The sequence below is a fragment of the Toxotes jaculatrix genome, chromosome 21, assembly GCF_017976425.1.
Source record: "Toxotes jaculatrix isolate fToxJac2 chromosome 21, fToxJac2.pri, whole genome shotgun sequence".
NCBI lineage: Eukaryota > Metazoa > Chordata > Actinopteri > Toxotidae > Toxotes > Toxotes jaculatrix.
Window position 1 is genome coordinate 20,393,812 of NC_054414.1, and position 25,246 is coordinate 20,419,057.

Consider the following 25,246-nt stretch of genomic DNA (forward strand, 5'->3'; position numbering starts at 1 on the left):
AAAAAGTCAACATTTTTTTCGACCTCCAAAAGTTATAAAAAACGTCATAGTATAGTATGGCGTTTTTTTCGGCCAAAAAAAGTCAACATTTTTTTACACCTCCAAAAGTCATAAAAAACGTCATAGTATAGTATGGCGTTTTTTTCGGCCAAAAAAAGTCAACATTTTTTTACACCTCAAAATGTCCTAAAAACTCATAAAAAACGTCATAGTATAGTATGGCGTTTTTTTCGGCCAAAAAAAGTCAACATTTTTTTACACATTTTTTTCCGGCCAAAAAAAGTCAACATTTTTTTACACCTCAAAATGTCATAAAAACTCATAAAAAACGTCATAGTATAGTATGTGGTTTTTTTCGGCCAAAAAAAGTCAACATTTTTTTCGACCTCCAAAAGTCATAAAAAACGTCATAGTATAGTATGGCGTTTTTTTCGGCCAAAAAAAGTCAAAATTTTTTTACACCTCAAAATGTCCTAAAAACTCATAAAAAGCGTCATAGTATAGTATGTGGTTTTTTTCGGCCAAAAAAAGTCAACATTTTTTTCGACCTCCAAAAGTCATAAAAAACGTCATAGTATAGTATGGCTTTTTTTTTAGGCCAAAAAAAGTCAACATTTTTTTACACCTCAAAATGTCCTAAAAACTCATAAAAAACGTCATAGTATAGTATGGCGTTTTTTTCGGCCAAAAAAAGTCAACATTTTTTTACACCTCCAAAAGTCATAAAAAACGTCATAGTATAGTATGCCGTTTTTTTCGGCCAAAAAAAGTCAACATTTTTTTACATCTCCAAAAGTCATAAAAAACGTCATAGTATAGTATGCCGTTTTTTTCGGCCAAAAAAAGTCAAAATTTTTTTACACCTCCAAAAGTCATAAAAAACGTCATAGTATAGTATGTCGTTTTTTTCGGCCAAAAAAAGTCAAATTTTTTTTCGACCTCCAAAAGTCATAAAAAACGTCATAGTATAGTATGCCGTTTTTTTCGGCCAAAAAAAGTCAACATTTTTTTACACCTCAAAATGTCCTAAAAACTCATAAAAAACGTCATAGTATAGTATGGCGTTTTTTTCGGCCAAAAAAAGTCAACATTTTTTTCGACCTCCAAAAGTCATAAAAAACGTCATAGTATAGTATGTCGTTTTTTCCGGCCAAAAAAAGTCAAAATTTTTTTACACCTCAAAATGTCATAAAAACTCATAAAAAACGTCATAGTATAGTATGTGGTTTTTTTCGGCCAAAAAAAGTCAACATTTTTTTCGACCTCCAAAAGTCATAAAAAACGTCATAGTATAGTATGGCGTTTTTTTCGGCCAAAAAAAGTCAACATTTTTTTACACCTCAAAATGTCCTAAAAACTCATAAAAAACGTCATAGTATAGTATGTGGTTTTTTTCGGCCAAAAAAAGTCAACATTTTTTTACACCTCCAAAAGTCATAAAAAACGTCATAGTATAGTATGGCGTTTTTTTCGGCCAAAAAAAGTCAAAATTTTTTTACACCTCAAAATGTCCTAAAAACTCATAAAAAGCGTCATAGTATAGTATGTGGTTTTTTTCGGCCAAAAAAAGTCAACATTTTTTTCGACCTCCAAAAGTCATAAAAAACGTCATAGTATAGTATGCCGTTTTTTTCGGCCAAAAAAAGTCAAAATTTTTTTACACCTCAAAATGTCCTAAAAACTCATAAAAAACGTCATAGTATAGTATGGCGTTTTTTTCGGCCAAAAAAAGTCAACATTTTTTTCGACCTCCAAAAGTCATAAAAAACGTCATAGTATAGTATGGCGTTTTTTTCGGCCAAAAAAAGTCAACATTTTTTTCGACCTCCAAAAGTCATAAAAAACGTCATAGTATAGTATGCCGTTTTTTTCGGCCAAAAAAAGTCAAAATTTTTTTCGACCTCCAAAAGTCATAAAAAACGTCATAGTATAGTATGCCGTTTTTTTCGGCCAAAAAAAGTCAACATTTTTTTACACCTCAAAATGTCCTAAAAACTCATAAAAAGCGTCATAGTATAGTATGTGGTTTTTTTCGGCCAAAAAAAGTCAACATTTTTTTCGACCTCCAAAAGTCATAAAAAACGTCATAGTATAGTATGGCGTTTTTTTCGGCCAAAAAAAGTCAAAATTTTTTTACACCTCAAAATGTCCTAAAAACTCATAAAAAGCGTCATAGTATAGTATGTGGTTTTTTTCGGCCAAAAAAAGTCAACATTTTTTTCGACCTCCAAAAGTCATAAAAAACGTCATAGTATAGTATGGCTTTTTTTTTAGGCCAAAAAAAGTCAACATTTTTTTACACCTCAAAATGTCCTAAAAACTCATAAAAAACGTCATAGTATAGTATGGCGTTTTTTTCGGCCAAAAAAAGTCAACATTTTTTTACACCTCCAAAAGTCATAAAAAACGTCATAGTATAGTATGCCGTTTTTTTCGGCCAAAAAAAGTCAACATTTTTTTACATCTCCAAAAGTCATAAAAAACGTCATAGTATAGTATGCCGTTTTTTTCGGCCAAAAAAAGTCAAAATTTTTTTACACCTCCAAAAGTCATAAAAAACGTCATAGTATAGTATGTCGTTTTTTTCGGCCAAAAAAAGTCAAATTTTTTTTCGACCTCCAAAAGTCATAAAAAACGTCATAGTATAGTATGCCGTTTTTTTCGGCCAAAAAAAGTCAACATTTTTTTACACCTCAAAATGTCCTAAAAACTCATAAAAAACGTCATAGTATAGTATGGCGTTTTTTTCGGCCAAAAAAAGTCAACATTTTTTTCGACCTCCAAAAGTCATAAAAAACGTCATAGTATAGTATGTGGTTTTTTTCGGCCAAAAAAAGTCAAAATTTTTTTACACCTCAAAATGTCCTAAAAACTCATAAAAAACGTCATAGTATAGTATGTGGTTTTTTTCGGCCAAAAAAAGTCAACATTTTTTTACACCTCCAAAAGTCATAAAAAACGTCATAGTATAGTATGGCGTTTTTTTCGGCCAAAAAAAGTCAAAATTTTTTTACACCTCAAAATGTCCTAAAAACTCATAAAAAGCGTCATAGTATAGTATGTGGTTTTTTTCGACCAAAAAAAGTCAACATTTTTTTCGACCTCCAAAAGTCATAAAAAACGTCATAGTATAGTATGCCGTTTTTTTCGGCCAAAAAAAGTCAAAATTTTTTTACACCTCAAAATGTCCTAAAAACTCATAAAAAACGTCATAGTATAGTATGGCGTTTTTTTCGGCCAAAAAAAGTCAACATTTTTTTCGACCTCCAAAAGTCATAAAAAACGTCATAGTATAGTATGGCGTTTTTTTCGGCCAAAAAAAGTCAACATTTTTTTCGACCTCCAAAAGTCATAAAAAACGTCATAGTATAGTATGCCGTTTTTTTCGGCCAAAAAAAGTCAAAATTTTTTTACACCTCAAAATGTCCTAAAAACTCATAAAAAACGTCATAGTATAGTATGGCGTTTTTTTCGGCCAAAAAAAGTCAACATTTTTTTCGACCTTTAAAAGTCATAAAAAACGTCATAGTATAGTATGTGGTTTTTTTCGGCCAAAAAAAGTCAAAATTTTTTTACACCTCAAAATGTCCTAAAAACTCATAAAAAACGTCATAGTATAGTATGGCGTTTTTTTCGGCCAAAAAAAGTCAACATTTTTTTACACCTCCAAAAGTCATAAAAAACGTCATAGTATAGTATGGCGTTTTTTTCGGCCAAAAAAAGTCAACATTTTTTTCGACCTCCAAAAGTCATAAAAAACGTCATAGTATAGTATGGCGTTTTTTTCGGCCAAAAAAAGTCAACATTTTTTTACACCTCAAAATGTCCTAAAAACTCATAAAAAACGTCATAGTATAGTATGGCGTTTTTTTCGGCCAAAAAAAGTCAACATTTTTTTCGACCTCCAAAAGTCATAAAAAACGTCATAGTATAGTATGGCGTTTTTTTCGGCCAAAAAAAGTCAACATTTTTTTACACCTCCAAAAGTCATAAAAAACGTCATAGTATAGTATGTCGTTTTTTTCGGCCAAAAAAAGTCAAAATTTTTTTACACCTCAAAATGTCCTAAAAACTCATAAAAAACGTCATAGTATAGTATGGCGTTTTTTTCGGCCAAAAAAAGTCAACATTTTTTTACACCTCCAAAAGTCATAAAAAACGTCATAGTATAGTATGTCGTTTTTTTCGGCCAAAAAAAGTCAAAATTTTTTTCGACCTCAAAATGTCCTAAAAACTCATAAAAAACGTCATTGTATAGTATGTGGTTTTTTTCGGCCAAAAAAAGTCAACATTTTTTTCGACCTCCAAAAGTCATAAAAAACGTCATAGTATAGTATGGCGTTTTTTTTGGTCAAAAAAAGTCAAAATTTTTTTACACCTCAAAATGTCCTAAAAACTCATAAAAAACGTCATAGTATAGTATGTGGTTTTTTTCGGCCAAAAAAAGTCAACATTTTTTTACACCTCCAAAAGTCATAAAAAACGTCATAGTATAGTATGGCGTTTTTTCCGGCCAAAAAAAGTCAACATTTTTTTCGACCTCCAAAAGTCATAAAAAACGTCATAGTATAGTATGCCGTTTTTTTCGGCCAAAAAAAGTCAAAATTTTTTTCGACCTCAAAATGTCCTAAAAACTCATAAAAAACGTCATAGTATAGTATGGCGTTTTTTTCGGCCAAAAAAAGTCAACATTTTTTTACACCTCCAAAAGTCATAAAAAACGTCATAGTATAGTATGTGGTTTTTTTCGGCCAAAAAAAGTCAACATTTTTTTCGACCTCCAAAAGTCATAAAAAACGTCATAGTATAGTATGCCGTTTTTTTCGGCCAAAAAAAGTCAAAATTTTTTTACACCTCCAAAAGTCATAAAAAACGTCATAGTATAGTATGTCGTTTTTTTCGGCCAAAAAAAGTCAAATTTTTTTTCGACCTCCAAAAGTCATAAAAAACGTCATAGTATAGTATGCCGTTTTTTTCGGCCAAAAAAAGTCAAAATTTTTTTACACCTCAAAATGTCCTAAAAACTCATAAAAAACGTCATAGTATAGTATGTGGTTTTTTTCGGCCAAAAAAAGTCAACATTTTTTTCGACCTCCAAAAGTCATAAAAAACGTCATAGTATAGTATGCCGTTTTTTTCGGCCAAAAAAAGTCAAAATTTTTTTACACCTCAAAATGTCCTAAAAACTCATAAAAAACGTCATAGTATAGTATGTGGTTTTTTTCGGCCAAAAAAAGTCAACATTTTTTTCGACCTTTAAAAGTCATAAAAAACGTCATAGTATAGTATGTGGTTTTTTTCGGCCAAAAAAAGTCAACATTTTTTTACACCTCCAAAAGTCATAAAAAACGTCATAGTATAGTATGCCGTTTTTTTCGGCCAAAAAAAGTCAAAATTTTTTTACACCTCAAAATGTCCTAAAAACTCATAAAAAACGTCATAGTATAGTATGGCGTTTTTTTCGGCCAAAAAAAGTCAACATTTTTTTCGACCTCCAAAAGTCAAAAAAAACGTCATAGTATAGTATGTCGTTTTTTTCGGCCAAAAAAAGTCAACATTTTTTTACACCTCAAAATGTCATAAAAACTCATAAAAAACGTCATAGTATAGTATGTGGTTTTTTTCGGCCAAAAAAAGTCAACATTTTTTTCGACCTCCAAAAGTCATAAAAAACGTCATAGTATAGTATGGCGTTTTTTTCGGCCAAAAAAAGTCAAAAATTTTTTACACCTCAAAATGTCCTAAAACTCATAAAAAGCGTCATAGTATAGTATGTGGTTTTTTTCGGCCAAAAAAAGTCAACATTTTTTTCGACCTCCAAAAGTCATAAAAAACGTCATAGTATAGTATGGCGTTTTTTTCGGCCAAAAAAAGTCAAAATTTTTTTACACCTCAAAATGTCCTAAAAACTCATAAAAAACGTCATAGTATAGTATGGCGTTTTTTTCGGCCAAAAAAAGTCAAAATTTTTTTACACCTCCAAAAGTCATAAAAAACGTCATAGTATAGTATGGCGTTTTTTTCGGCCAAAAAAAGTCAACATTTTTTTCGACCTCCAAAAGTCATAAAAAACGTCATAGTATAGTATGCCGTTTTTTTCGGCCAAAAAAAGTCAACATTTTTTTACACCTCAAAATGTCCTAAAAACTCATAAAAAACGTCATAGTATAGTATGTGGTTTTTTTCGGCCAAAAAAAGTCAACATTTTTTTACACCTCCAAAAGTCATAAAAAACGTCATAGTATAGTATGTCGTTTTTTTCGGCCAAAAAAAGTCAAAATTTTTTTCAACCTCAAAATGTCCTAAAAACTCATAAAAAACGTCATAGTATAGTATGTGGTTTTTTTCGGCCAAAAAAAGTCAACATTTTTTTACACCTCCAAAAGTCATAAAAAACGTCATAGTATAGTATGGCGTTTTTTTCGGCCAAAAAAAGTCAAAATTTTTTTACACCTCAAAATGTCCTAAAAACTCATAAAAAGCGTCATAGTATAGTATGTGGTTTTTTTCGGCCAAAAAAAGTCAACATTTTTTTCGACCTCCAAAAGTCATAAAAAACGTCATAGTATAGTATGGCGTTTTTTTCGGCCAAAAAAAGTCAAAAATTTTTTACACCTCAAAATGTCCTAAAAACTCATAAAAAGCGTCATAGTATAGTATGTGGTTTTTTTCGGCCAAAAAAAGTCAACATTTTTTTCGACCTCCAAAAGTCATAAAAAACGTCATAGTATAGTATGTCGTTTTTTTCGGCCAAAAAAAGTCAAAATTTTTTTCAACCTCAAAATGTCCTAAAAACTCATAAAAAACGTCATAGTATAGTATGTGGTTTTTTTCGGCCAAAAAAAGTCAACATTTTTTTACACCTCCAAAAGTCATAAAAAACGTCATAGTATAGTATGGCGTTTTTTTCGGCCAAAAAAAGTCAAAATTTTTTTACACCTCAAAATGTCCTAAAAACTCATAAAAAGCGTCATAGTATAGTATGTGGTTTTTTTCGGCCAAAAAAAGTCAACATTTTTTTCGACCTCCAAAAGTCATAAAAAACGTCATAGTATAGTATGGCGTTTTTTTCGGCCAAAAAAAGTCAAAAATTTTTTACACCTCAAAATGTCCTAAAAACTCATAAAAAGCGTCATAGTATAGTATGTGGTTTTTTTCGGCCAAAAAAAGTCAACATTTTTTTCGACCTCCAAAAGTCATAAAAAACGTCATAGTATAGTATGGCGTTTTTTTCGGCCAAAAAAAGTCAACATTTTTTTACACCTCAAAATGTCCTAAAAACTCATAAAAAACGTCATAGTATAGTATGGCGTTTTTTTCGGCCAAAAAAAGTCAAAATTTTTTTACACCTCCAAAAGTCATAAAAAACGTCATAGTATAGTATGGCGTTTTTTTCGGCCAAAAAAAGTCAACATTTTTTTCCACCTCCAAAAGTCATAAAAAACGTCATAGTATAGTATGCCGGTTTTTTCGGCCAAAAAAAGTCAACATTTTTTTACACCTCAAAATGTCCTAAAAACTCATAAAAAACGTCATAGTATAGTATGGCGTTTTTTTCGGCCAAAAAAAGTCAAAATTTTTTTACACCTCCAAAAGTCATAAAAAACGTCATAGTATAGTATGTCGTTTTTTTCGGCCAAAAAAAGTCAAAATTTTTTTACACCTCAAAATGTCCTAAAAACTCATAAAAAACGTCATAGTATAGTATGGCGTTTTTTTCGGCCAAAAAAAGTCAACATTTTTTTCGACCTCCAAAAGTCATAAAAAACGTCATAGTATAGTATGCCGTTTTTTTCGGCCAAAAAAAGTCAAAATTTTTTTACACCTCAAAATGTCCTAAAAACTCATAAAAAACGTCATAGTATAGTATGGCGTTTTTTTCGGCCAAAAAAAGTCAACATTTTTTTACACCTCCAAAAGTCATAAAAAACGTCATAGTATAGTATGTCGTTTTTTTCGGCCAAAAAAAGTCAAAATTTTTTTACACCTCAAAATGTCCTAAAAACTCATAAAAAACGTCATAGTATAGTATGTGGTTTTTTTCGGCCAAAAAAAGTCAACATTTTTTTCGACCTCCAAAAGTCATAAAAAACGTCATAGTATAGTATGTGGTTTTTTTCGGCCAAAAAAAGTCAAAATTTTTTTCAACCTCAAAATGTCCTAAAAACTCATAAAAAACGTCATAGTATAGTATGTGGTTTTTTTCGGCCAAAAAAAGTCAACATTTTTTTACACCTCCAAAAGTCATAAAAAACGTCATAGTATAGTATGGCGTTTTTTTCGGCCAAAAAAAGTCAAAATTTTTTTACACCTCAAAATGTCCTAAAAACTCATAAAAAGCGTCATAGTATAGTATGTGGTTTTTTTCGGCCAAAAAAAGTCAACATTTTTTTCGACCTCCAAAAGTCATAAAAAACGTCATAGTATAGTATGCCGTTTTTTTCGGCCAAAAAAAGTCAACATTTTTTTACACCTCAAAATGTCCTAAAAACTCATAAAAAACGTCATAGTATAGTATGGCGTTTTTTTCGGCCAAAAAAAGTCAACATTTTTTTCGACCTCCAAAAGTCATAAAAAACGTCATAGTATAGTATGTGGTTTTTTTCGGCCAAAAAAAGTCAACATTTTTTTCGACCTCCAAAAGTCATAAAAAACGTCATAGTATAGTATGCCGTTTTTTTCGGCCAAAAAAAGTCAAAATTTTTTTCGACCTCCAAAAGTCATAAAAAACGTCATAGTATAGTATGGCGTTTTTTTCGGCCAAAAAAAGTCAAAATTTTTTTACACCTCCAAAAGTCATAAAAAACGTCATAGTATAGTATGTCGTTTTTTTCGGCCAAAAAAAGTCAAAATTTTTTTACACCTCAAAATGTCCTAAAAACTCATAAAAAACGTCATAGTATAGTATGGCGTTTTTTTCGGCCAAAAAAAGTCAAAATTTTTTTACACCTCCAAAAGTCATAAAAAACGTCATAGTATAGTATGGCGTTTTTTTCGGCCAAAAAAAGTCAAATTTTTTTTCGACCTCCAAAAGTCATAAAAAACGTCATAGTATAGTATGTCGTTTTTTTCGGCCAAAAAAAGTCAAAATTTTTTTACACCTCAAAATGTCCTAAAAACTCATAAAAAACGTCATAGTATAGTATGGCGTTTTTTTCGGCCAAAAAAAGTCAAAATTTTTTTACACCTCAAAATGTCCTAAAAACTCATAAAAAACGTCATAGTATAGTATGGCGTTTTTTTCGGCCAAAAAAAGTCAACATTTTTTTACACCTCAAAATGTCCTAAAAACTCATAAAAAACGTCATAGTATAGTATGGCGTTTTTTTCGGCCAAAAAAAGTCAACATTTTTTTCGACCTTTAAAAGTCATAAAAAACGTCATAGTATAGTATGTGGTTTTTTTCGGCCAAAAAAAGTCAAAATTTTTTTCGACCTCCAAAAGTCATAAAAAACGTCATAGTATAGTATGCCGTTTTTTTCGGCCAAAAAAAGTCAAAATTTTTTTACACCTCAAAATGTCCTAAAAACTCATAAAAAACGTCATAGTATAGTATGGCGTTTTTTTCGGCCAAAAAAAGTCAACATTTTTTTCGACCTCCAAAAGTCAAAAAAAACGTCATAGTATAGTATGTCGTTTTTTTCGGCCAAAAAAAGTCAACATTTTTTTACACCTCAAAATGTCATAAAAACTCATAAAAAACGTCATAGTATAGTATGTGGTTTTTTTCGGCCAAAAAAAGTCAACATTTTTTTCGACCTCCAAAAGTCATAAAAAACGTCATAGTATAGTATGGCGTTTTTTTCGGCCAAAAAAAGTCAAAAATTTTTTACACCTCAAAATGTCCTAAAAACTCATAAAAAGCGTCATAGTATAGTATGTGGTTTTTTTCGGCCAAAAAAAGTCAACATTTTTTTCGACCTCCAAAAGTCATAAAAAACGTCATAGTATAGTATGGCGTTTTTTTCGGCCAAAAAAAGTCAAAATTTTTTTACACCTCAAAATGTCCTAAAAACTCATAAAAAACGTCATAGTATAGTATGGCGTTTTTTTCGGCCAAAAAAAGTCAACATTTTTTTCGACCTCCAAAAGTTATAAAAAACGTCATAGTATAGTATGGCGTTTTTTTCGGCCAAAAAAAGTCAACATTTTTTTACACCTCCAAAAGTCATAAAAAACGTCATAGTATAGTATGCCGTTTTTTTCGGCCAAAAAAAGTCAACATTTTTTTACACCTCAAAATGTCCTAAAAACTCATAAAAAACGTCATAGTATAGTATGGCGTTTTTTTCGGCCAAAAAAAGTCAACATTTTTTTACACATTTTTTTCCGGCCAAAAAAAGTCAACATTTTTTTACACCTCAAAATGTCATAAAAACTCATAAAAAACGTCATAGTATAGTATGTGGTTTTTTTCGGCCAAAAAAAGTCAACATTTTTTTCGACCTCCAAAAGTCATAAAAAACGTCATAGTATAGTATGGCGTTTTTTTCGGCCAAAAAAAGTCAAAATTTTTTTACACCTCAAAATGTCCTAAAAACTCATAAAAAGCGTCATAGTATAGTATGTGGTTTTTTTCGGCCAAAAAAAGTCAACATTTTTTTCGACCTCCAAAAGTCATAAAAAACGTCATAGTATAGTATGGCTTTTTTTTTAGGCCAAAAAAAGTCAACATTTTTTTACACCTCAAAATGTCCTAAAAACTCATAAAAAACGTCATAGTATAGTATGGCGTTTTTTTCGGCCAAAAAAAGTCAACATTTTTTTACACCTCCAAAAGTCATAAAAAACGTCATAGTATAGTATGCCGTTTTTTTCGGCCAAAAAAAGTCAACATTTTTTTACATCTCCAAAAGTCATAAAAAACGTCATAGTATAGTATGCCGTTTTTTTCGGCCAAAAAAAGTCAAAATTTTTTTACACCTCCAAAAGTCATAAAAAACGTCATAGTATAGTATGTCGTTTTTTTCGGCCAAAAAAAGTCAAATTTTTTTTCGACCTCCAAAAGTCATAAAAAACGTCATAGTATAGTATGCCGTTTTTTTCGGCCAAAAAAAGTCAACATTTTTTTACACCTCAAAATGTCCTAAAAACTCATAAAAAACGTCATAGTATAGTATGGCGTTTTTTTCGGCCAAAAAAAGTCAACATTTTTTTCGACCTCCAAAAGTCATAAAAAACGTCATAGTATAGTATGTCGTTTTTTCCGGCCAAAAAAAGTCAAAATTTTTTTACACCTCAAAATGTCATAAAAACTCATAAAAAACGTCATAGTATAGTATGTGGTTTTTTTCGGCCAAAAAAAGTCAACATTTTTTTCGACCTCCAAAAGTCATAAAAAACGTCATAGTATAGTATGGCGTTTTTTTCGGCCAAAAAAAGTCAACATTTTTTTACACCTCAAAATGTCCTAAAAACTCATAAAAAACGTCATAGTATAGTATGTGGTTTTTTTCGGCCAAAAAAAGTCAACATTTTTTTACACCTCCAAAAGTCATAAAAAACGTCATAGTATAGTATGGCGTTTTTTTCGGCCAAAAAAAGTCAAAATTTTTTTACACCTCAAAATGTCCTAAAAACTCATAAAAAGCGTCATAGTATAGTATGTGGTTTTTTTCGGCCAAAAAAAGTCAACATTTTTTTCGACCTCCAAAAGTCATAAAAAACGTCATAGTATAGTATGCCGTTTTTTTCGGCCAAAAAAAGTCAAAATTTTTTTACACCTCAAAATGTCCTAAAAACTCATAAAAAACGTCATAGTATAGTATGGCGTTTTTTTCGGCCAAAAAAAGTCAACATTTTTTTCGACCTCCAAAAGTCATAAAAAACGTCATAGTATAGTATGGCGTTTTTTTCGGCCAAAAAAAGTCAACATTTTTTTCGACCTCCAAAAGTCATAAAAAACGTCATAGTATAGTATGCCGTTTTTTTCGGCCAAAAAAAGTCAAAATTTTTTTCGACCTCCAAAAGTCATAAAAAACGTCATAGTATAGTATGCCGTTTTTTTCGGCCAAAAAAAGTCAACATTTTTTTACACCTCAAAATGTCCTAAAAACTCATAAAAAGCGTCATAGTATAGTATGTGGTTTTTTTCGGCCAAAAAAAGTCAACATTTTTTTCGACCTCCAAAAGTCATAAAAAACGTCATAGTATAGTATGGCGTTTTTTTCGGCCAAAAAAAGTCAAAATTTTTTTACACCTCAAAATGTCCTAAAAACTCATAAAAAGCGTCATAGTATAGTATGTGGTTTTTTTCGGCCAAAAAAAGTCAACATTTTTTTCGACCTCCAAAAGTCATAAAAAACGTCATAGTATAGTATGGCTTTTTTTTTAGGCCAAAAAAAGTCAACATTTTTTTACACCTCAAAATGTCCTAAAAACTCATAAAAAACGTCATAGTATAGTATGGCGTTTTTTTCGGCCAAAAAAAGTCAACATTTTTTTACACCTCCAAAAGTCATAAAAAACGTCATAGTATAGTATGCCGTTTTTTTCGGCCAAAAAAAGTCAACATTTTTTTACATCTCCAAAAGTCATAAAAAACGTCATAGTATAGTATGCCGTTTTTTTCGGCCAAAAAAAGTCAAAATTTTTTTACACCTCCAAAAGTCATAAAAAACGTCATAGTATAGTATGTCGTTTTTTTCGGCCAAAAAAAGTCAAATTTTTTTTCGACCTCCAAAAGTCATAAAAAACGTCATAGTATAGTATGCCGTTTTTTTCGGCCAAAAAAAGTCAACATTTTTTTACACCTCAAAATGTCCTAAAAACTCATAAAAAACGTCATAGTATAGTATGGCGTTTTTTTCGGCCAAAAAAAGTCAACATTTTTTTCGACCTCCAAAAGTCATAAAAAACGTCATAGTATAGTATGTGGTTTTTTTCGGCCAAAAAAAGTCAAAATTTTTTTACACCTCAAAATGTCCTAAAAACTCATAAAAAACGTCATAGTATAGTATGTGGTTTTTTTCGGCCAAAAAAAGTCAACATTTTTTTACACCTCCAAAAGTCATAAAAAACGTCATAGTATAGTATGGCGTTTTTTTCGGCCAAAAAAAGTCAAAATTTTTTTACACCTCAAAATGTCCTAAAAACTCATAAAAAGCGTCATAGTATAGTATGTGGTTTTTTTCGACCAAAAAAAGTCAACATTTTTTTCGACCTCCAAAAGTCATAAAAAACGTCATAGTATAGTATGCCGTTTTTTTCGGCCAAAAAAAGTCAAAATTTTTTTACACCTCAAAATGTCCTAAAAACTCATAAAAAACGTCATAGTATAGTATGGCGTTTTTTTCGGCCAAAAAAAGTCAACATTTTTTTCGACCTCCAAAAGTCATAAAAAACGTCATAGTATAGTATGGCGTTTTTTTCGGCCAAAAAAAGTCAACATTTTTTTCGACCTCCAAAAGTCATAAAAAACGTCATAGTATAGTATGCCGTTTTTTTCGGCCAAAAAAAGTCAAAATTTTTTTACACCTCAAAATGTCCTAAAAACTCATAAAAAACGTCATAGTATAGTATGGCGTTTTTTTCGGCCAAAAAAAGTCAACATTTTTTTCGACCTTTAAAAGTCATAAAAAACGTCATAGTATAGTATGTGGTTTTTTTCGGCCAAAAAAAGTCAAAATTTTTTTACACCTCAAAATGTCCTAAAAACTCATAAAAAACGTCATAGTATAGTATGGCGTTTTTTTCGGCCAAAAAAAGTCAACATTTTTTTACACCTCCAAAAGTCATAAAAAACGTCATAGTATAGTATGGCGTTTTTTTCGGCCAAAAAAAGTCAACATTTTTTTCGACCTCCAAAAGTCATAAAAAACGTCATAGTATAGTATGGCGTTTTTTTCGGCCAAAAAAAGTCAACATTTTTTTACACCTCAAAATGTCCTAAAAACTCATAAAAAACGTCATAGTATAGTATGGCGTTTTTTTCGGCCAAAAAAAGTCAACATTTTTTTCGACCTCCAAAAGTCATAAAAAACGTCATAGTATAGTATGGCGTTTTTTTCGGCCAAAAAAAGTCAACATTTTTTTACACCTCCAAAAGTCATAAAAAACGTCATAGTATAGTATGTCGTTTTTTTCGGCCAAAAAAAGTCAAAATTTTTTTACACCTCAAAATGTCCTAAAAACTCATAAAAAACGTCATAGTATAGTATGGCGTTTTTTTCGGCCAAAAAAAGTCAACATTTTTTTACACCTCCAAAAGTCATAAAAAACGTCATAGTATAGTATGTCGTTTTTTTCGGCCAAAAAAAGTCAAAATTTTTTTCGACCTCAAAATGTCCTAAAAACTCATAAAAAACGTCATTGTATAGTATGTGGTTTTTTTCGGCCAAAAAAAGTCAACATTTTTTTCGACCTCCAAAAGTCATAAAAAACGTCATAGTATAGTATGGCGTTTTTTTTGGTCAAAAAAAGTCAAAATTTTTTTACACCTCAAAATGTCCTAAAAACTCATAAAAAACGTCATAGTATAGTATGTGGTTTTTTTCGGCCAAAAAAAGTCAACATTTTTTTACACCTCCAAAAGTCATAAAAAACGTCATAGTATAGTATGGCGTTTTTTCCGGCCAAAAAAAGTCAACATTTTTTTCGACCTCCAAAAGTCATAAAAAACGTCATAGTATAGTATGCCGTTTTTTTCGGCCAAAAAAAGTCAAAATTTTTTTCGACCTCAAAATGTCCTAAAAACTCATAAAAAACGTCATAGTATAGTATGGCGTTTTTTTCGGCCAAAAAAAGTCAACATTTTTTTACACCTCCAAAAGTCATAAAAAACGTCATAGTATAGTATGTGGTTTTTTTCGGCCAAAAAAAGTCAACATTTTTTTCGACCTCCAAAAGTCATAAAAAACGTCATAGTATAGTATGCCGTTTTTTTCGGCCAAAAAAAGTCAAAATTTTTTTACACCTCCAAAAGTCATAAAAAACGTCATAGTATAGTATGTCGTTTTTTTCGGCCAAAAAAAGTCAAATTTTTTTTCGACCTCCAAAAGTCATAAAAAACGTCATAGTATAGTATGCCGTTTTTTTCGGCCAAAAAAAGTCAAAATTTTTTTACACCTCAAAATGTCCTAAAAACTCATAAAAAACGTCATAGTATAGTATGTGGTTTTTTTCGGCCAAAAAAAGTCAACATTTTTTTCGACCTCCAAAAGTCATAAAAAACGTCATAGTATAGTATGCCGTTTTTTTCGGCCAAAAAAAGTCAAAATTTTTTTACACCTCAAAATGTCCTAAAAACTCATAAAAAACGTCATAGTATAGTATGTGGTTTTTTTCGGCCAAAAAAAGTCAACATTTTTTTCGACCTTTAAAAGTCATAAAAAACGTCATAGTATAGTATGTGGTTTTTTTCGGCCAAAAAAAGTCAACATTTTTTTACACCTCCAAAAGTCATAAAAAACGTCATAGTATAGTATGCCGTTTTTTTCGGCCAAAAAAAGTCAAAATTTTTTTACACCTCAAAATGTCCTAAAAACTCATAAAAAACGTCATAGTATAGTATGGCGTTTTTTTCGGCCAAAAAAAGTCAACATTTTTTTCGACCTCCAAAAGTCAAAAAAAACGTCATAGTATAGTATGTCGTTTTTTTCGGCCAAAAAAAGTCAACATTTTTTTACACCTCAAAATGTCATAAAAACTCATAAAAAACGTCATAGTATAGTATGTGGTTTTTTTCGGCCAAAAAAAGTCAACATTTTTTTCGACCTCCAAAAGTCATAAAAAACGTCATAGTATAGTATGGCGTTTTTTTCGGCCAAAAAAAGTCAAAAATTTTTTACACCTCAAAATGTCCTAAAACTCATAAAAAGCGTCATAGTATAGTATGTGGTTTTTTTCGGCCAAAAAAAGTCAACATTTTTTTCGACCTCCAAAAGTCATAAAAAACGTCATAGTATAGTATGGCGTTTTTTTCGGCCAAAAAAAGTCAAAATTTTTTTACACCTCAAAATGTCCTAAAAACTCATAAAAAACGTCATAGTATAGTATGGCGTTTTTTTCGGCCAAAAAAAGTCAAAATTTTTTTACACCTCCAAAAGTCATAAAAAACGTCATAGTATAGTATGGCGTTTTTTTCGGCCAAAAAAAGTCAACATTTTTTTCGACCTCCAAAAGTCATAAAAAACGTCATAGTATAGTATGCCGTTTTTTTCGGCCAAAAAAAGTCAACATTTTTTTACACCTCAAAATGTCCTAAAAACTCATAAAAAACGTCATAGTATAGTATGTGGTTTTTTTCGGCCAAAAAAAGTCAACATTTTTTTACACCTCCAAAAGTCATAAAAAACGTCATAGTATAGTATGTCGTTTTTTTCGGCCAAAAAAAGTCAAAATTTTTTTCAACCTCAAAATGTCCTAAAAACTCATAAAAAACGTCATAGTATAGTATGTGGTTTTTTTCGGCCAAAAAAAGTCAACATTTTTTTACACCTCCAAAAGTCATAAAAAACGTCATAGTATAGTATGGCGTTTTTTTCGGCCAAAAAAAGTCAAAATTTTTTTACACCTCAAAATGTCCTAAAAACTCATAAAAAGCGTCATAGTATAGTATGTGGTTTTTTTCGGCCAAAAAAAGTCAACATTTTTTTCGACCTCCAAAAGTCATAAAAAACGTCATAGTATAGTATGGCGTTTTTTTCGGCCAAAAAAAGTCAAAAATTTTTTACACCTCAAAATGTCCTAAAAACTCATAAAAAGCGTCATAGTATAGTATGTGGTTTTTTTCGGCCAAAAAAAGTCAACATTTTTTTCGACCTCCAAAAGTCATAAAAAACGTCATAGTATAGTATGTCGTTTTTTTCGGCCAAAAAAAGTCAAAATTTTTTTCAACCTCAAAATGTCCTAAAAACTCATAAAAAACGTCATAGTATAGTATGTGGTTTTTTTCGGCCAAAAAAAGTCAACATTTTTTTACACCTCCAAAAGTCATAAAAAACGTCATAGTATAGTATGGCGTTTTTTTCGGCCAAAAAAAGTCAAAATTTTTTTACACCTCAAAATGTCCTAAAAACTCATAAAAAGCGTCATAGTATAGTATGTGGTTTTTTTCGGCCAAAAAAAGTCAACATTTTTTTCGACCTCCAAAAGTCATAAAAAACGTCATAGTATAGTATGGCGTTTTTTTCGGCCAAAAAAAGTCAAAAATTTTTTACACCTCAAAATGTCCTAAAAACTCATAAAAAGCGTCATAGTATAGTATGTGGTTTTTTTCGGCCAAAAAAAGTCAACATTTTTTTCGACCTCCAAAAGTCATAAAAAACGTCATAGTATAGTATGGCGTTTTTTTCGGCCAAAAAAAGTCAACATTTTTTTACACCTCAAAATGTCCTAAAAACTCATAAAAAACGTCATAGTATAGTATGGCGTTTTTTTCGGCCAAAAAAAGTCAAAATTTTTTTACACCTCCAAAAGTCATAAAAAACGTCATAGTATAGTATGGCGTTTTTTTCGGCCAAAAAAAGTCAACATTTTTTTCCACCTCCAAAAGTCATAAAAAACGTCATAGTATAGTATGCCGGTTTTTTCGGCCAAAAAAAGTCAACATTTTTTTACACCTCAAAATGTCCTAAAAACTCATAAAAAACGTCATAGTATAGTATGGCGTTTTTTTCGGCCAAAAAAAGTCAAAATTTTTTTACACCTCCAAAAGTCATAAAAAACGTCATAGTATAGTATGTCGTTTTTTTCGGCCAAAAAAAGTCAAAATTTTTTTACACCTCAAAATGTCCTAAAAACTCATAAAAAACGTCATAGTATAGTATGGCGTTTTTTTCGGCCAAAAAAAGTCAACATTTTTTTCGACCTCCAAAAGTCATAAAAAACGTCATAGTATAGTATGCCGTTTTTTTCGGCCAAAAAAAGTCAAAATTTTTTTACACCTCAAAATGTCCTAAAAACTCATAAAAAACGTCATAGTATAGTATGGCGTTTTTTTCGGCCAAAAAAAGTCAACATTTTTTTACACCTCCAAAAGTCATAAAAAACGTCATAGTATAGTATGTCGTTTTTTTCGGCCAAAAAAAGTCAAAATTTTTTTACACCTCAAAATGTCCTAAAAACTCATAAAAAACGTCATAGTATAGTATGTGGTTTTTTTCGGCCAAAAAAAGTCAACATTTTTTTCGACCTCCAAAAGTCATAAAAAACGTCATAGTATAGTATGTGGTTTTTTTCGGCCAAAAAAAGTCAAAATTTTTTTCAACCTCAAAATGTCCTAAAAACTCATAAAAAACGTCATAGTATAGTATGTGGTTTTTTTCGGCCAAAAAAAGTCAACATTTTTTTACACCTCCAAAAGTCATAAAAAACGTCATAGTATAGTATGGCGTTTTTTTCGGCCAAAAAAAGTCAAAATTTTTTTACACCTCAAAATGTCCTAAAAACTCATAAAAAGCGTCATAGTATAGTATGTGGTTTTTTTCGGCCAAAAAAAGTCAACATTTTTTTCGACCTCCAAAAGTCATAAAAAACGTCATAGTATAGTATGCCGTTTTTTTCGGCCAAAAAAAGTCAACATTTTTTTACACCTCAAAATGTCCTAAAAACTCATAAAAAACGTCATAGTATAGTATGGCGTTTTTTTCGGCCAAAAAAAGTCAACATTTTTTTCGACCTCCAAAAGTCATAAAAAACGTCATAGTATAGTATGTGGTTTTTTTCGGCCAAAAAAAGTCAACATTTTTTTCGACCTCCAAAAGTCATAAAAAACGTCATAGTATAGTATGCCGTTTTTTTCGGCCAAAAAAAGTCAAAATTTTTTTACACCTCCAAAAGTCATAAAAAACGTCATAGTATAGTATGGCGTTTTTTTCGGCCAAAAAAAGTCAAAATTTTTTTACACCTCCAAAAGTCATAAAAAACGTCATAGTATAGTATGTCGTTTTTTTCGGCCAAAAAAAGTCAAAATTTTTTTACACCTCAAAATGTCCTAAAAACTCATAAAAAACGTCATAGTATAGTATGGCGTTTTTTTCGGCCAAAAAAAGTCAAAATTTTTTTACACCTCCAAAAGTCATAAAAAACGTCATAGTATAGTATGGCGTTTTTTTCGGCCAAAAAAAGTCAAATTTTTTTTCGACCTCCAAAAGTCATAAAAAACGTCATAGTATAGTATGTCGTTTTTTTCGGCCAAAAAAAGTCAAAATTTTTTTACACCTCAAAATGTCCTAAAAACTCATAAAAAACGTCATAGTATAGTATGGCGTTTTTTTCGGCCAAAAAAAGTCAAAATTTTTTTACACCTCAAAATGTCCTAAAAACTCATAAAAAACGTCATAGTATAGTATGGCGTTTTTTTCGGCCAAAAAAAGTCAACATTTTTTTACACCTCAAAATGTCCTAAAAACTCATAAAAAACGTCATAGTATAGTATGGCGTTTTTTTCGGCCAAAAAAAGTCAACATTTTTTTCGACCTTTAAAAGTCATAAAAAACGTCATAGTATAGTATGTGGTTTTTTTCGGCCAAAAAAAGTCAAAATTTTTTTCGACCTCCAAAAGTCATAAAAAACGTCATAGTATAGTATGCCGTTTTTTTCGGCCAAAAAAAGTCAAAATTTTTTTACACCTCAAAATGTCCTAAAAACTCATAAAAAACGTCATAGTATAGTATGGCGTTTTTTTCGGCCAAAAAAAGTCAACATTTTTTTCGACCTCCAAAAGTCAAAAAAAACGTCATAGTATAGTATGTCGTTTTTTTCGGCCAAAAAAAGTCAACATTTTTTTACACCTCAAAATGTCATAAAAACTCATAAAAAACGTCATAGTATAGTATGTGGTTTTTTTCGGCCAAAAAAAGTCAACATTTTTTTCGACCTCCAAAAGTCATAAAAAACGTCATAGTATAGTATGGCGTTTTTTTCGGCCAAAAAAAGTCAAAAATTTTTTACACCTCAAAATGTCCTAAAAACTCATAAAAAGCGTCATAGTATAGTATGTGGTTTTTTTCGGCCAAAAAAAGTCAACATTTTTTTCGACCTCCAAAAGTCATAAAAAACGTCATAGTATAGTATGGCGTTTTTTTCGGCCAAAAAAAGTCAAAATTTTTTTACACCTCAAAATGTCCTAAAAACTCATAAAAAACGTCATAGTATAGTATGGCGTTTTTTTCGGCCAAAAAAAGTCAACATTTTTTTCGACCTCCAAAAGTCATAAAAAACGTCATAGTATAGTATGGCGTTTTTTTCGGCCAAAAAAAGTCAACATTTTTTTCCACCTCCAAAAGTCATAAAAAACGTCATAGTATAGTATGCCGGTTTTTTCGGCCAAAAAAAGTCAACATTTTTTTACACCTCAAAATGTCCTAAAAACTCATAAAAAACGTCATAGTATAGTATGGCGTTTTTTTCGGCCAAAAAAAGTCAACATTTTTTTACACCTCCAAAAGTCATAAAAAACGTCATAGTATAGTATGTCGTTTTTTTCGGCCAAAAAAAGTCAAAATTTTTTTACACCTCAAAATGTCCTAAAAACTCATAAAAAACGTCATAGTATAGTATGTGGTTTTTTTCGGCCAAAAAAAGTCAACATTTTTTTCGACCTCCAAAAGTCATAAAAAACGTCATAGTATAGTATGTCGTTTTTTTCGGCCAAAAAAAGTCAAAATTTTTTTACACCTCAAAATGTCCTAAAAACTCATAAAAAACGTCATAGTATAGTATGGCGTTTTTTTCGGCCAAAAAAAGTCAACATTTTTTTCGACCTCCAAAAGTCATAAAAAACGTCATAGTATAGTATGTCGTTTTTTTCGGCCAAAAAAAGTCAAAATTTTTTTACACCTCAAAATGTCCTAAAAACTCATAAAAAGCGTCATAGTATAGTATGTGGTTTTTTTCGGCCAAAAAAAGTCAACATTTTTTTCGACCTCCAAAAGTCATAAAAAACGTCATAGTATAGTATGGCGTTTTTTTCGGCCAAAAAAAGTCAACATTTTTTTCGACCTCCAAAAGTCATAAAAAACGTCATAGTATAGTATGCCGTTTTTTTCGGCCAAAAAAAGTCAACATTTTTTTACACCTCAAAATGTCCTAAAAACTCATAAAAAACGTCATAGTATAGTATGGCGTTTTTTTCGGCCAAAAAAAGTCAAAATTTTTTTACACCTCCAAAAGTCATAAAAAACGTCATAGTATAGTATGGCGTTTTTTTCGGCCAAAAAAAGTCAAAATTTTTTTACACCTCCAAAAGTCATAAAAAACGTCATAGTATAGTATGGCGTTTTTTTCGGCCAAAAAAAGTCACAATTTTTTTACACCTCCAAAAGTCATAAAAAACGTCATAGTATAGTATGTCGTTTTTTTCGGGCAAAAAAAGTTAAAATTTTTTTACACCTCCAAAAGTCATAAAAAACGTCATAGTATAGTATGTCGTTTTTTTCGGCCAAAAAAAGTCAAATTTTTTTTCGACCTCCAAAAGTCATAAAAAACGTCATAGTATAGTATGTCGTTTTTTTCAGCCAAAAAAAGTCAAAAATTTTTTCGACCTCCAAAAGTCATAAAAAACGTCATAGTATAGTATGCCGTTTTTTTCGGCCAAAAAAAGTCAAAATTTTTTTTACACCTCAAAATGTCATAAAAAACGTCATAGTATAGTAAGGCGTCAAAATCAGACAAAAAAAGTCAAATTTTTTTTACATCTCAAAATGTCATAAAAAACGTCATAGTATAGTATGCCGTTTTTTTCGGACAAAAAAAGTCAACATTTTTTTTTCACCTCAAAATGTCATAAAAAACGTCATAGTATAGTATGGTGTCAAAATCAGACAAAAGTCAAATTTTTTTTCACCTCAAAATGTCATAAAAAACGTCATAGTATAGTATGCCGTTTTTTTCGGACAAAAAAAGTCAACATTTTTTTTACACCTCAATATGTCATAAAAAACGTCATAGTATAGTATGCCGTTTTTTTCGGACAAAAAAAGTCAACATTTTTTTACACCTCAAAATGTCATAAAAAACGTCACAGTATAGCAAGGCGTCAAAATCAGACAAAAAAAGTCAACATTTTTTTTCACCTCAAAATGTCATAAAAAACGTCATAGTATAGTATGCCGTTTTTTTCGGACAAAAAAGTCAAAATTTTTTTACACCTCAAAATGTCATAAAAAACGTCATAGTATAGTATGCCGTACATACAAGAACATACATAGATACATAAAAATACACAAAATATACATAGTTACATAACATACATGCATTGATATGTTGTGTTAATACATTAATTCATAGATACTAACATAGAAACAGTATTATAGTATATGGATATATGTATATTCACATTTACATACATGCAGTGCATACAAAGATACAGATACAGTTACAGACATATACATATATCTCTCTATTAGTCCCTAACCTCCACACACTGTCCTCCAACTGAACCAGGTCTCAGCTGCTGGAGAGTCTGCGTGAGACAAGAGCGGAGAAGAAGACCAGGCGTAAAGCTCTGAGAGAGTTTGAGGATCAGTTCTACCGTCAGACCGGAAGGTGAGAGGCAGACTTCAGGAATTAAACACTGTCCTCACACATCATGTCACACAACCATGGGAGACATGAGACAAACAGAGGTTTGGTAAACTGCAGCCTTGTTTGTACTGGAAGGAGCAGTAACTTACCTTGGCTAATGTTAAAAGATGTTAAACCAAAAAAGTTCTGCTTCGTAAAATAGTATTTATTCCTCATCTCAAACAGAATAAAACACTTGGTTTGGGTTTGCTGCTGTATTTAGTTAAAAGAGAAGCTCAGTGCGCCTCCTACAGGATGAAACAGCTTCTGTGAACAGGAACAAAGTCACCAACAGGGACAATCATTTTTCACTCAATATAAAGACTATGGAAATGTATAGTATGGTTTTATATAGTCTATGATTAAAGATACTGGACAAATTGAAAAAGAATAAAATGTCAAATAATTGTGTATGTTTGAAAAAGATTCAGTGTTTTAAAAAAAAATTTTTTTATCAACTTCATCTCTCACTTTATCCCTCACACCCGAGGTTCAGTGACCAACCAGGCAAAGTGGGTAATTAATCACACATTTTATCAGAGAAGAACATAAGGCTGCAACAATCAGTTATCATCATTATCAATACATCTGTTATTTTCTTTAATCAGATTTCAGTGAATTATTGGAAAACATTTTTTATCCCTGAAGTTCACATTTCACATTTCTCTTTTTGAACATTCACATCTCGTCTTTTTTTCATTGCTGCCGTCGTTCCTCTGGTTTCACTGACACACTCATGTACGTGTCCTGACAGAATCTGCCAAAAAGAGGATCGCACGCCGATGAAAGAAGAGTACCAGGAATACAAACAGCTCAAAGCGAAGCTCCGTCTGCTGGAAGTCCTCCTCAGCAAACAGGATGCCACCAAAACCATGTGAGACGAGGCAAAGGCTCCAGCACAGAACCATGGTAAACTAACTTCATGGACGTTTTTGTTGCATCTGGAGTTTTAGTACATTTTTCCATCAACTTTTCTGCCAATAACTAATTTCTCACTGATTCAGCTCCAAACTCAACATTTGTAAAAAGTGTAAACATTAACAGTTTTATAAAGTTTAAAGAGAGACCAGACTTCTCTCAGAACTGTCTGTGGCGGTGTAAACCAGCATCCTGTCGTGTTTGCCTGCGCTTACTCCATTTTCTACTGGAGGGCAAACTCTAAAACTCCAGAGGTAACTGTAAACATGTCTGTCTTCCATCTTGGACACGTGCATACAGAAGCCCCGACAGGTAAATCAGAAGAAATATTGCTGTGAGCCATTTTCTAACGGTGATCTGAGCTGTTTCCTGTGTTCATAAGGAAGCTCAGTCTGAACAGGACTAAAAACATGACAGTCATGTACATAACTAACACACAATATATTTACCTTGTGTTTAGAGTTGATGGAGAAAACACGAATGCTGTTAGTCCTGTTTAAACTGATGATGACATTACAACACAAACTTTTCTTTGTTCTTCAGTCAGAAACAGGAGAGAAAATTATTTACATCAGACTGAAAATCGCCATATATATAAAATATATATAAATCACCAATATTTTTCTCTCACTTGCCTTCAGGGCTTCCGTACGTGCGTGACTAAACGGACCAAAACATTTTTATATCAGACTAAATGTGTTTGAGTGTGTGTCAGACTGAAAGCACTTTACCTGTCAGCAGAGCTGTGAGGACAAAGACGAGAGCTGCTTTATGAAACGCTTCTTTTCAGATGGCAGCAGGTTTTACAGGATGAAGCACCGAGACACTGAACCTTCTGTCCAAACAAACAACACTGAGAAACATCAACCACGACAAGAAACAACTAAAGATCATCAGAACGTTTCACTAAAACTGACAAATCAAACGACATCCAGAGGTCAAAGTTCACCTGTGAAACAGCTGCTGACGTTCAGTGTCTCGTGTGTGTGGACTGGAAAAGGTGCAGGGACAAAGATGCAATGTACAGATTATTGATAGAACAACAGGCTGATGAGCAGTGATGCATCTGTCTTTATATCACAGCACTTTATGTTGAAACAGGGACTTTATTTTTATCCAAAGTCTAATGTTCATATGCAATACGGTCTGTTTTTAAAGATGATTGTTGGTGTCCTCTGTTTTTCAGATCAGAGCTCGAGGTTTTTGAATTAACATGATCTGAGACAAGGTTTAAAATCCTCAGCTGCTCCTGTAAATACTCTGCAGCGTCTCCACTGAAAGTCAGAGCTGTAGAAAAGGGCTTTAAGCTGCAGGAGCAACAAGCAAACGACAAAAAAACAACAAGCTGAAAAGTGAAACTGAAGAGTTGTGTTCTCAGTGTGACAAACAAACGAAACCAACCTGTGTGCGTGTGCCTCGTCAGAACAGACCTAACGAATCTGATGCAACAGCAAGTTTTATGACAGAGCTGAAAAGTTTGTGACATCCAATCAAAAAGCTGTTGGAACCGTTTCTGGGACAGAACCTCAATTTAACGTGAATAAAATCCAGATGACGTTTTCATCACAACGTCAAAGGGAAAAATATTTATCTGTGTATAAATGTGATTTCACCCAAAGCTCTAAAGAGAAAACTGGAGGTGAAATATTTTGTGTGTTCCTGACGTTTGTGGTAAAAAGTGTCTGTGTCTAAGAAACGCAACGTTTCTGAATCCTCTGCCCTGAACTGTTGAACCGGGACTCAGTGCACGTCAGCGTGCACGTCAGCGTGCACGTCAGTGTAGATGTTGTTTTCCATGCTTGACAGTTAAACATTGACTCAT

General features: G+C 31.4%; 1 protein-coding gene across 1 annotated transcript in view; it reads left to right on the forward strand.

The window, feature by feature from the left end:
- The window catches only part of LOC121175472 (protein FAM13C-like), a 60,284-nt gene extending 36,900 nt beyond the window's left edge, over positions 1–23,384 (forward strand). Inside the window, exons 10-11 of the mRNA XM_041029240.1 lie at positions 22,387–22,488; positions 23,261–23,384. Coding sequence (XP_040885174.1) covers positions 22,387–22,488; positions 23,261–23,384 — 226 coding nt within the window. The remainder of the gene's footprint in view (positions 1–22,386; positions 22,489–23,260) is intronic.
- Positions 23,385–25,246: the final 1,862 nt, after the last annotated feature.